The sequence below is a fragment of the Mustelus asterias genome, chromosome X (genome assembly GCF_964213995.1).
Source record: "Mustelus asterias chromosome X, sMusAst1.hap1.1, whole genome shotgun sequence".
Taxonomy (NCBI): Eukaryota; Metazoa; Chordata; class Chondrichthyes; order Carcharhiniformes; family Triakidae; genus Mustelus; species Mustelus asterias.
Genome location: NC_135834.1, coordinates 3,893,689 through 3,906,188, shown reverse-complemented (window position 1 = coordinate 3,906,188; position 12,500 = coordinate 3,893,689). Strand labels below are relative to the sequence as shown.

The 12,500-nt window shown below is 48.1% G+C and overlaps 2 protein-coding genes across 3 annotated transcripts in view; one reads left to right on the top strand and one right to left on the bottom strand.

Annotated features, from left to right (window-relative positions):
- LOC144481880 (uncharacterized) overlaps positions 1–1,384 on the bottom strand; it is a 103,889-nt gene extending 102,505 nt beyond the window's left edge. For both annotated transcript variants that reach the window (XM_078201029.1, XM_078201030.1), the window contains exon 1: positions 1,206–1,384. In XM_078201029.1, the coding sequence (XP_078057155.1) occupies positions 1,206–1,289 (84 nt within the window). In that variant the 5' untranslated portion in view covers positions 1,290–1,384. The remainder of the gene's footprint in view (positions 1–1,205) is intronic.
- The window catches only part of LOC144481887 (natural resistance-associated macrophage protein 2-like), a 127,360-nt gene continuing 115,551 nt past the window's right edge, over positions 692–12,500 (top strand). Inside the window, exon 1 of the mRNA XM_078201045.1 lies at positions 692–954. The gene's annotated coding sequence lies outside the window, so the exon portion shown is untranslated. The remainder of the gene's footprint in view (positions 955–12,500) is intronic.

Sequence of the window (12,500 nt, the reverse complement as noted above, 5' to 3'; positions counted from 1 at the left end):
GCCCCTTAGTGTCCAAAGATGTGTAGGTTAGAGGGATTGGCCATGCTAAATTGCCCCTTAGTGTCCAAAGATGTGTAGGTTAGGTGGATTAGCCATGCTAAATTGCCCCTTAGTGTCCAAAGATGTGCAGGTTAGGTGGATTGGCCGTGTTAAATTGCCCCTTAGTGTCCAAAGATGTGTAGGTTCGGTGGATTGGCCATGCTAAATTGCCCCTTAGTGTCCAAAGATGTGCAGGTTAGGTGGATTAGCAGGGTAAATGTACAGGGTTAAGGGGAGGGAGCCAGGGTAAGATATTCTGTCAGAGTCGGCGCAGACTCGATGGGCCGAATGGCCTCCTTCTGCACTGTAGGGATTCTATGGTGCATTTCTCCATCACACAAAAATCAGAATGAGTCTGGTGGTGCTATCTGCCAGCGCGGTAAGTGCAGTTACTGGCTGCCAGATGTTCAGCCGGCCAGCGCAAGATGCAGAGGGTCTCTGGCTGCCCCTTTGGATCGGTAATGATTTACCAGAACATTGCCAAGCCCCTAAAACGCACAGCCGACAGCCCATTGCCTATGGCAAGCGCTGCAGGGCAAGGCCCCTGCTGCCCGCTCCGAAGTAACGCAGCAAACATCCTGTGACAAGCTCTGACCACAAGGTACACCGCTTCTGTTAACCTCCCCTGGTACATGCCTGTCAACATTGCTGAGCGAATGACACAGCAAGAGAGAGGCCACTGAACAAGAAAGCAGCTTTCACAAGAAAAAAGAACGGCTTCCTGAATTTTCTCATTTTGAGCCTGACCTGTTGCCCGAATTCTCCAGCCTCGCCCGCGGCTGGGATTCTCCTGTCCCGCTGCGGTGAGCGAAGATTTGGCCAAGCAAGCGGGGCCTGAACACCTGGAGAATTCCGAACCCTGGATGATGTTTAACCGTGATGTGGAGATGCCAGCGTTGGACTGGGGTAAACACAGTAAGAAATTTAACAACACCAGGTTAAAGTCCAACAGGTTTATTTGGTAGCAAAAGCCACACAAGCTTTCGGAGCTGCAAGCCCCTTCTTCAGGTGAGTGGGTGTTTAACCGGCCAGTGGGATTTCTCTACTGAATTTTGAAAAGGAAATTTTTTTTTTAAGCTCAAATCATTTCCTTCGCAAATTGGTCGGCATCTTAGCGACGGTAAACGCGAGCGCAGGACAACCGAGAGGAAAAAGGTGTTGGTTACCATTTCTTGCGCTCGCATGAACCTCTTTTGCACGTGCTTCGCGAATAGTCCAGCCCCTCCAGGTTTGCTTGGTGTGTCAGCCATCCTGCTGTCTTCTTCCCCTCAGCCCCGCGTCTGCCTGCCTCTGTCTGCCTGTCTAGTCGAGGCCCCTCTGCTTCTGAGGAAGTGAGAAACGTCAACGACCCATCATGCTTGGCATCCGTTTCAGATTGGCGATAATAACTTGTGGGAACAGAACTAGAGTATGTCTTTTGCATTTATTCGCGAGGGCAGCTGTAACCAACATTTTACACCCGCCCTTAGCCGTAAGATCAAAAAGTTGCTTTGAACTGCAAAAGAATATGCACTCACAATTATGTCCTTGATTAAATAATACACTTGTTCACTTCTTACTTCATTGCATCTGAATATGCTTGAATATTTACACAAGTTATTTCACACACCTGCACGGGGCAAAAATGGGAATTTGATTAGATTTGTTATTGTCACAGGTATTGGGACACAGTGAAAAGTGTTGTTTCTTGCGCACTATACAGACAAAGCATACCGTTCATCGAGTACACAGGGGAGAAGGAAAGGAGAGGGTGCAGAATATAGTGTTACAGTCATAGCTAGGGTGTAGAGAAAGATCAGCTTAATATTTGATTTATTATTGTCACATGTATTGGGATACAGTGAAAAGTATTGTTTCTTGCGCGCTATACAGACAAAGCATACCATTCATAGAGTACAGAAGGGGAGAAGGAAAGAAGAAGGTGCAGAATGTAGGGTTACAATCATAGCTAGGGTGTAGAGAAAGATCAACTTAATATTTGATTTATTATTGTCACGTATTGGGATACAGTGAAAAGTATTGTTTCTTGCGCACTATACAGACAAAGCATACCGTTCATAGAGTACATAGGGGAGAAGGAAAGGAGAGGGTGCAGAATATAGTGTTACAGTCACAGATAGGGTGTAGAGAAAGATCAGCTTAATATTTGATTTATTATTGTCACGTATTGGGATACAGTGAAAAGTATTGTTTCTTGCGCACTATACAGACAAAGCATACCGTTCATAGAGTACATAGGGGAGAAGGAAAGGAGAGGGTGCAGAATATGGTGTTACAGTCACAGATAGGGTGTAGAGAAAGATCAGCTTAATATTTGATTTATTATTGTCACATGTATTGGGATACAGTGAAAAGTATTGTTTCTTGCGCGCTATACAGACAAAGCATACCGTTCATAGAGAAGGAAAGGAGAGGGTGGAGAATATAGTGTTACAGTCATAGCTAGGGTGTAGAGAAAGATCAACTTAATATTTGATTTATTTTTGCCAGCCACCAACACCCATGTTCCACGAATGAATAAAAAAACATATTTGAAACAGGAGCCAGTTGGTGCTATTTTCTTGTCAAATTGCACTGGAGGAGGGGACCAAGTGTAGGGTAACAAAGTTTGCGGATGACACAAAGATGAGTGGGAAAGCAAATTGTGTGGAGGACACAGAGTCTGCAGGGAGATTTGGATAGGCTAAGTGAGTGGGCAAAGATCTGGCAGATGGAGTATAACGTTGGTAAGTGTGAGGTTATCCACTTTGGAAGGAATAATAGTAAAATGGACTATTATTTAAACGGTGAAAAATTACAACATGCTACTGTGCAGAGGGACCTGGGGGTCCTTGTGCATGAATCACAAAAACTCAGTTTGCAGGTGCAGCAGGTGGTCAAGGCGGCAAATGGATTGTTGGTCTTTATCGCGAAGGGGATGGAGTATAAAAGCAGGGAGGTCTTGCTGCAACTGTACAGGGTACTGGGGAGGCTGCACCTCGAGTACTGGGTACAATTTTGGTCCCCTTATTTAAGAAAGGATATATTAGCTTTGGAGGGGGTACAGAGAAGGTTCACAAGGTTGATTCCGGAGATGAGGGAGTTAGCTTATGAGGAGAGATTGAGTAGACTGGGCCTGTACTCATTGGAGTTTAGAAGGTTGAGGGGAGATCTTATAGAGACATATAAGATAATGAAGGGGCTAGACAGGGTAGAAGCAGCGAGGTTATTTCCACTTACAATGGAAACAAGAACTAGGGGGCATAGCCTCAAAATACGGGGGAGTCAATTTAGAACAGAGTTGAGGAGGAACTTCTTCTCCCAGAGGGTAGTGAATCTTTGGAATTCTCTGCCCAATGAAGCAGTAGAGGCTACCTCGTTAAATGTGTTTAAGTCACAGATAGATAGATTTTTAACCATTAAGGGAATTAAGGGTTATGGGGAGCGGGCTGGTAAGTGGAACTAAACCCACTATCAGATCAGCCATGATCTTAATGAATGGCGGAGCAGGCTTGAGGGGCTAGATGGCCTACTCCTGCTCCTATTTCTTATGTTCTTATGTTCTTATTGGGTAATCTAATCTTAAACTGTAACCGTGGTGTTGCTATCCAATCAGTTCATTTGGAAGGGACCCCTGCAAAGACGCTGGTGTGAAATCTCAGCCCAAGTCCTCAGCAAGTGCTGCTTTGTACTTCAGTACAGTGGTTCCCAATTGGTGTGTCGCGAAGACCCCCTCAAGTGTGCCGCAAGAAAAAGATTCAAAATTTGCCTCATTGAACTCAAGTTAACCTTTGTCTCTATGGTTGGCATCTCCAACACCCGACAAATCTTGGGGCCTCCCGCACACCGATGCATAGAAACGTTACAGCACAGAAGGAGGCCATTCAGACCATCCTGGCAATGCCAGCCAGAGGGCACCTGGCATGTGTTGGCTGCGAAAGAGCTGCCCATGTGGGGTTTTGACCTTTCACATTGCTTAGGCCCGTGTACATTGTCCAATGGACGACTTGGAGCTGAAGATGGAGGTCCCACACAAAAAGTGAAAACTCAAAAAGCACAAACCCTGGGAGAGGCAGAGAGAGGTTAAAAAAGAACAGGGAAGGGCTCCAGGAAGAAGTTAAAAACGAAGTTCCCAGTAAGTGAAGAAGACAGCGAAAATAAAAGTATTGCCTCAGAACTTTTTCATAGTATAGAGGGGTGTCATGACATATAAAATGCCAGGAACCACTGTTTGTTCTGCTCCAGTCATAAGACCATAAGTCCATAAGATAGAGGGTAGAGAATTAGGCCATCCAGCCCATTGAGTCTGCTCTGCCATTCAATCATGGCTGATATGTTTTTCAACCTCAAAGATGTCCCTTAGTGTTCAAAGATGTGTAGGTTAGGTGGATTGGCCATGCTAAATTGCCCCTTAGTGTCCAAAGATGTATGGGTTAGGTGGATTGGCCATGCTAAATTGTGTGCAAAGATGTATAACCACTTTAAATACATTGCCACTTTCACACTGAGTTATCATCTTCCCCCACCCCCACACAGGCTGTCAATGCTCAGAAGAATTTCGCAACAAAAGTATCAGTACAGACTATTTCTATTTTCTTTCAGCTGTTGCAGTGCTTCCTAGTACCAGCCGTCTTTTTTTAGATTTAAAAGCTGTTTATCTGCAACAATTTATTGCTTCATCCAGATTCGAAATTACAACCCAGCTCTTTCCAGCCACCCGCTCCCTGGGGCATCCCCTCATTCACTCATTCACTGCATATCTTTGGACACTAAGGAGCAATTTAGCATGGCCAATCCACCTAACCTACACATCTTTGGACACTAAGGGGCAATTTAGCATGGCCAATCCACCTAACCTGCACATCTTTGGACACTAAGGGTCAATTTAGCATGGCCAATCCCCCTAACCTACACATCTTTGGACACTAAGAGGCAATTTAGCATGGCCAATCCACCTAACCTACACATCTTTGGACACTAAGGGGCAATTTAGCATGGCCAATCCACCTAACCTACACATCTTTGGACACTAAGGGACACTTTAGCATGGCCAATCCACCTAACCTACACATCTTTGGACACTAAGAGGCAATTTTGCATGGCCAATCCACCTAACCTACACATCTTTGGACACTAAGGGACACTTTAGCATGGCCAGTCCACCTAACCTGCACATCTTTGGACACTAAGGGACAATTTAGCATGGCCAATCCACCTAACCTACACATCTTTGGACACTAAGGGACAATTTAGCATGACCAATCCACTTAACCTACACATCTTTGGACATTAAGGGACAATTTAGCATGGCCAATCCACCTAACCTGCACATCTTTGGACACAAAGGGGCAATGTAGCATGGCCAATCCACCTAACCTACACATCTTTGGACACTAAGGGACACTTTAGCATGGCCAATCCACCTAACCTACACATCTTTGGACACTAAGAGGCAATTTAGCATGGCCAATCCACCTAACCTACACATCTTTGGACACTAAGGGACAATTTAGCATGGCCAATCCACCTAACCTACACATCTTTGGAAACTAAGGGGCAATTTAGCATGGCCAATCCACCTAACCTACACATCTTTGGACACTAAGGGGCAATTTAGCATGGCCAATCCACCTAACCTACACATCTTTGGACACTAAGGGGCAATTTAGCATGGCCAATCCACCTAACCTACACATCTTTGGACACTAAGGGACACTTTAGCATGGCCAATCCACCTAACCTACACATCTTTGGACACTAAGGGACACTTTAGCATGGCCAATCCACCTAACCTCCACATCTTTGGACACTAAGAGGCAATTTCGCATGGCCAATCCACCTAACCTGCACATCTTTGGACACAAAGGGGCAATGTAGCATGGCCAATCCACCTAACCTACACATCTTTGGACATTAAGGGACAATTTAGCATGGCCAATCCACCTAACCTACACATCTTTGGACATTAAGGGGCAATTTAGCATGGCCAATCCACCTAACCTGCACATCTTTGGACACTAAGGGGCAATGTAGCATGGCCAATCCACCTAACCTACACATCTTTGGACACTAAGGGGCAATGTAGCATGGCCAATCCACCTAATCTACACGTCTTCCAACTCTACTTTCTGTCTCCTCTTCTTTTCAAACCTTGCAGCAAGTCGATGGTTTTCCTCACGCCAAGTTCTACCTTCCTTAAACCCTCGCTTCTGAGGGTTCATTTCCCTCCATTTGTGTCGATATATTTCTAAACTTCCACCCATACCAGCTGCTCGATGCTCTCTCCCAGTGTGGCCCTCAGCAGGGTATGGCACCATCTCAACATCCCCCAAAGTGCAGAAAGAGGCCATTCAGCCCATCGAGTCTGCACCGACTCCCCAACAGAGCATTTTACCCAGGACCACCCCACCACCCCATTCTCGTATGCCCACTCATTTAGCATGGCCAATCCACCTAACCCGCACATCTTTCGGACTGTGGGAGGAAACCGGAGCACCCGGAGGAAACCCACGCAGACACGGGGAGAATGTGCAGACCCCACACAGACAATGACCCGAGGCTGGAATTGAACCCGGGTCCCTGGCGCTGTGAGGCAGCAGTGCTAACCACTGTGCCACCGTGCACCACCACCCCATTCAGGTGAGTATTTATTTACTTCAGACTTCAATTAAAACTGGATACTCACAGGTTGGCTGTGTCATCATAATCCATCCTGTCCCTAGTTGCTGGTCTAATGATGCACACTGCAGACTTCATGAGGGATGCAAAGGGTGTTTATCAATAAGAAAAAACTTGTACAGAGGCTTCACCGGCCACTCTGGAGAATCCCTCCTATCCCGTTCGACCCTCTTTATGTCCAAACTGGATGACCCCACATTCTCTTACACTGCAATCCGTTTGCCTATTCACTAATCTATTAATATCTGTGTACTCTTACGCCTCCATCTCCACGGCACTCAATGCCATCTTAGTCATTCGCAAATCTGGTCATGTTGTTTTCTGTCCCATCATATAATTTGTTGATCAATACACTGATCCTTCTGGGACATCACTAATCTGAAAGTTAGAATCTATGCCCTATATTCTTGTCACCTTCTACTTTCCTCTCAAGGTCAATAATTTGCCTTCAATTCCATAACTTCACACAAGGACAGAAGTAGACGCAGGAGTAGGCCTCATACAAGGCCTAGATTGTAATAGCCTAGTGATGTGTTTGCTCATACAACACCTAACTGGGGGGGGGGCGGATAGTCCAATGCAGTGATTGCACAAGAGCATACAAGAAACCAAAGTAGGAGTAGCCACCAGGCCCTTCAAGCCTGCTCCGCCATTTAAGACGGGGTGGCACAGTGGTTAGCACTGCTGCCTCACAGCGCCAGGGACCCGGGTTCGATTCCCGGCTCGGGTCACTGTCTGTGTGGAGTTTGCACGTTATCCCCGTGTCTGCGTGGGTTTCCTCCGGGTGCTCCAGTTTCCTCCCACATTCTGAAAGACGTGCTGGTTAGGGGGGCATTGACCCGAACAGGCGCCGGACTGTGGCGACGAGGGGAATTTCACAGTAACTTAATTGCAGTGTTAATGTAAGCCTTACTTGTGACTAATAAATAAACTTTAACTTTTAAGACATTTCTACGCACCTCAGTTTTAAATGAGCGGCCCTTTATGTTGTACGTCCCCTTGTTCCAGACTCTCCCATTCGTGAAAACATCTCACCATCAACTCTGTCAAGCCGCCTCAGGATACTAAGGGTGGGATTTTAGGGTCTCGCTCTTCCCAAAACTGTAAAATCCCGCCTGAGGTCAACGGACCTTTCCATGGTCCGCCCCTCGCCCGCTCCGATTCCCGTGGCGGGCAGGACGGTAAACTTCCGGCCCATACTATTGCATAAGATCACCCCTCTCTACACTGAGCCAAGAGTTACTCATGAGGAACTGTATCAAATACCTTCTGGAAGTCAATAATAATAACATCCCAAACATTCCCCTCTCCGCCACTTTCAAACAGATTTAGCAAGTGTTCACTCAGTCCTTGATGACAAATTCCATTTCTCACCTTTCCAAATGAGCAGAATGATATGCACAATTTCCCAATCGAAAGGAACAGCTCCCAAGTTGGGGGTATGTCAGGAGATTGTAATTTGACTATCTGCCAAATTGTTACTTACTTATTTCACATGTTCTCTGCCTAAAGCGCAGACCATCCTGACCTGAAATATATCGGCTGTTCCATCATTGTCGCTGGGTTAAAATCCTGGAACACCCTCCCTAACAGCACTGTGGGTGTACCTACACCACACGGACTGACTGATGTCCAATAACAATCCTGGAACTCCCTCCCTAACAGCACTGTGGGTGTACCTACACCACAGGGACTGACTGATGTCCAATAACAATCCTGGAACTCCCTCCCTAACAGCACTGTGGGTGTACCTACACCGCACGGACTGACTGATGGCCAATAACAATCCTGGAGCTCCCTCCCTAACAGCACTGTGGGTGTACCTACACCACATGGACTGACTGATGTCCAATAACAATCCTGGAACTCCCTCCCTAACAGCACTGTGGGTGTACCTACACCACATGGACTGACTGATGTCCAATAACAATCCTGGAACTCCCTCCCTAACAGCACTGTGGGTGTACCTACACCACATGGACTGACTGATGTCCAATAACAATCCTGGAACTCCCTCCCTAACAGCACTGTGGGTGTACCTACACCACAGGGACTGACTGATGTCCAATAACAATCCTGGAACTCCCTCCCTAACAGCACTGTGGGTGTACCTACACCACATACACTGACTGATGTCCAATAACAATCCTGGAACTCCCTCCCTAACAGCACTGTGGGTGTACCTACACCACATGCACTGGCTGATGTCCAATAACAATCCTGGAACTCCCTCCCTAACAGCACTGTGGGTGTGCCTACACCACATGCACTGGCTGATGTCCAATAACAATCCTGGAACTCCCTCCCTAACAGCACTGTGGGTGTACCTACACCACAGGGACTGACTGATGTCCAATAACAATCCTGGAACTCCCTCCCTAACAGCACTGTGGGTGTACCTACACCGCACGGACTGACTGATGGCCAATAACAATCCTGGAGCTCCCTCCCTAACAGCACTGTGGGTGTACCTACACCACATGGACTGACTGATGTCCAATAACAATCCTGGAACTCCCTCCCTAACAGCACTGTGGGTGTACCTACACCACATGGACTGACTGATGTCCAATAACAATCCTGGAACTCCCTCCCTAACAGCACTGTGGGTGTACCTACACCACATGGACTGACTGATGTCCAATAACAATCCTGGAACTCCCTCCCTAACAGCACTGTGGGTGTACCTACACCACAGGGACTGACTGATGTCCAATAACAATCCTGGAACTCCCTCCCTAACAGCACTGTGGGTGTACCTACACCACATACACTGACTGATGTCCAATAACAATCCTGGAACTCCCTCCCTAACAGCACTGTGGGTGTACCTACACCACATGCACTGGCTGATGTCCAATAACAATCCTGGAACTCCCTCCCTAACAGCACTGTGGGTGTGCCTACACCACATGCACTGGCTGATGTCCAATAACAATCCTGGAACTCCCTCCCTAACAGCACTGTGGGTGTGCCTACACCACATGGACTGACTGATGTCCAATAACAATCCTGGAACTCCCTCCCTAACCGCACTGTGGGTGTACCTACACCACATGGACTGACTGATGTCCAATCACAATCCTGGAACTCCCTTCCTAACAGCACTGTGGGTGTACCTACACCACATGGACTGACTGATGTCCAATAACAATCCTGGAACTCCCTCCCTAACAGCACTGTGGATGTACCTACACCACAGGGACTGACTGATGTCCAATAACAATCCTGGAACTCCCTCCCTAACAGCACTGTGGGTGTACCTACACCACAGGGACTGACTGATGTCCAATAACAATCCTGGAACTCCTTCCCTAACAGCACTGTGGATGTACCTACACCACAGGGACTGACTGATGTCCAATAACAATCCTGGAACTCCCTCCCTAACAGCACTGTGGATGTACCTACACCACATGGACTGACTGATGTCCAATAACAATCCTGGAACTCCCTCCCTAGCAGCACTGTGGGTGTACCTACACCACAGGGACTGACTGATGTCCAATAACAATCCTGGAACTCCCTTCCTAACAGCACTGTGGGTGTACCTACACCACATGGACTGACTGATGTCCAATAACAATCCTGGAACTCCCTCCCTAACAGCACTGTGGGTGTACCTACACCACATGGACTGACTGATGTCCAATAACAATCCTGGAACTCCCTTCCTAACAGCACTGTGGGTGTACCTACACCACATGGACTGACTGATGTCCAATAACAATCCTGGAACTCCCTCCCTAACAGCACTGTGGGTGTGCCTACACTGAGACCAGCAATATAATGGCTCAATGGAAGAAGCCAGAGAGTGGTTGTGGAGGATTGCTTCTCTGAGTGGAGGCCTGTGACTAGTGGTGTGCCGCAGGGATCGGTGTTGGGTCCATTGTTGTTTGTCATCTATATCAATGATCTGGATGATAATGTGGTAAATTGGATCAGCAAGTTTGCTGATGACACAAAGATTGGAGGTGTAGTGGACAGTGAGGAAGGTTTTCAAAGCTTGCAGAGGCATTTGGACCAACGAGAAAAATGGGCTGAAAAATGGCAAATGGAATTTAACGCAGACAAGTGTGAGATATTGCACTTTGGAAGGACAAACCAAAGAAGAACGTACAGGGTAAATGGTAGGACTCTGAAGAGTGCAGTTGAACAGAGGGATCTGGGAATACAGGTACAGGATTCCCTAAAAGTGACGTCACAGGTGGATAGGGTCGTAAAGAGTGCCTTTGGTACATTGGCCTTTATAAATCGGAGTATCGAGTATAAAAGTTGGAGTGTTATGGTAAGGTTATATGAGGCATTGGTGAGGCCGAATTTGGAGTATTGTGTACAGTTTTGGTCACCGAGTTACAGGAAGGATGTAAATAAGATTGAAAGAGTGCAGAGAAGGTTCACAAGGATGTTGCCGGGACTTGAGAAGCTGAGTTACAGAGAGAGATTGAATAGGTTGGGACTTTATTCCCTGGAGCGTAGAAGATTTGATAGAGGTGTATAAGATTTTGATGTGTATCGATAGAGTGAATGCAAGCAGGCTTTTTCCGCTGAGGCTCGGGGAGAAAAAAACCAGAGGGCATGGGTTAAGGGTGAAAGGAGAAAAGTTTAAAGGGAATATTAGGGGGGGCTTCTTCACGCAGAGAGTGGTGGGAGTGTGGAATGAGCTGCCGGATAAAGTGGTAAATGCGGGGTCACTTTTAACATTTAAGAAAAACTTGGACGGGTTGATGGATGAGAGGGTTGTGGAGGGATATGGTCCAAGTGCAGGTCAGTGGGACTAGGCATAAAATGGTTCGGCACAGACAAGAAGGGCCAAAAGGCCTGTTTCTGAGCTGTAATTTTCTATGGTTCTATGAAATAGCCACCAAGAAATACAATCAGGAATTCAGAAACTTATTCACCCTTAATGTGAGTGGGGAGAACGTGGAACTCACTCCCACAGGAAGTGGGGAAAATGTAGGACTTACTCCCATGGGGAGTGGGGAGAATGTGGGACTCGCTCCCACGGGGAGTGGGGAGAATGTGGGACTCGCTCCCACGGGGAGTGGGGGAGAATGTGGGACTCGCTCCCACGGGGAGTGGGGGAGAATGTGGGACTCGCTCCCACGGGGAGTGGGGGAGAATGTGGGACTCGCTCCCACGGGGAGTGGGGAGAATGTGGGACTCGCTCCCACGGGGAGTGGGGGAGAATGTGGGACTCGCTCCCATGGGGAGTGGGGGAGAATGCGGAACTCGCTCCGATGGGAAGTGGGGGAGAAGGTGGGACTCGCTCCGAAGGGGAGTGGGGGGGAGAAGGTGGGACTCGCTCCGATGGGAAGTGGGGGAGAAGATGGGATTCGCTCCACGGGGAGTGGAAAGAATGTGGAACTCGCTCCGATGGGGAGTGGGGGAGAAGGTGGGACTCGCTCCGAAGGGGAGTGGGGGGGAGAAGGTGGGACTCGCTCCGATGGGAAGTGGGGGAGAAGGTGGGACTCGCTCCGAAGGGGAGTGGGGGGGAGAAGGTGGGACTCGCTCCCACAAGGACTGGGGGAAAATGTGGGACTCGCTCCCACGGGGAGTGGGGGAGAATGTGGGACTCGCTCCCAAGGGGAGTGGGCAGAATGTGGGACTCGCTCCCACAGATAGTGGGGGAAAAGGTGGGACACGCTCCGATGGGGAGTGGGGGAGAATGTGGGACTCGCTCCCACGGGGAGTGGGGGAGAATGTGGGACTCGCTCCCACGGGGAGTGGGGAGAAGGTGGGAGTTGCTCCCACGGGGAGTGGGGAGAATGTGGAACTCGCTCCCACGGGGAGTGGGGAGAATG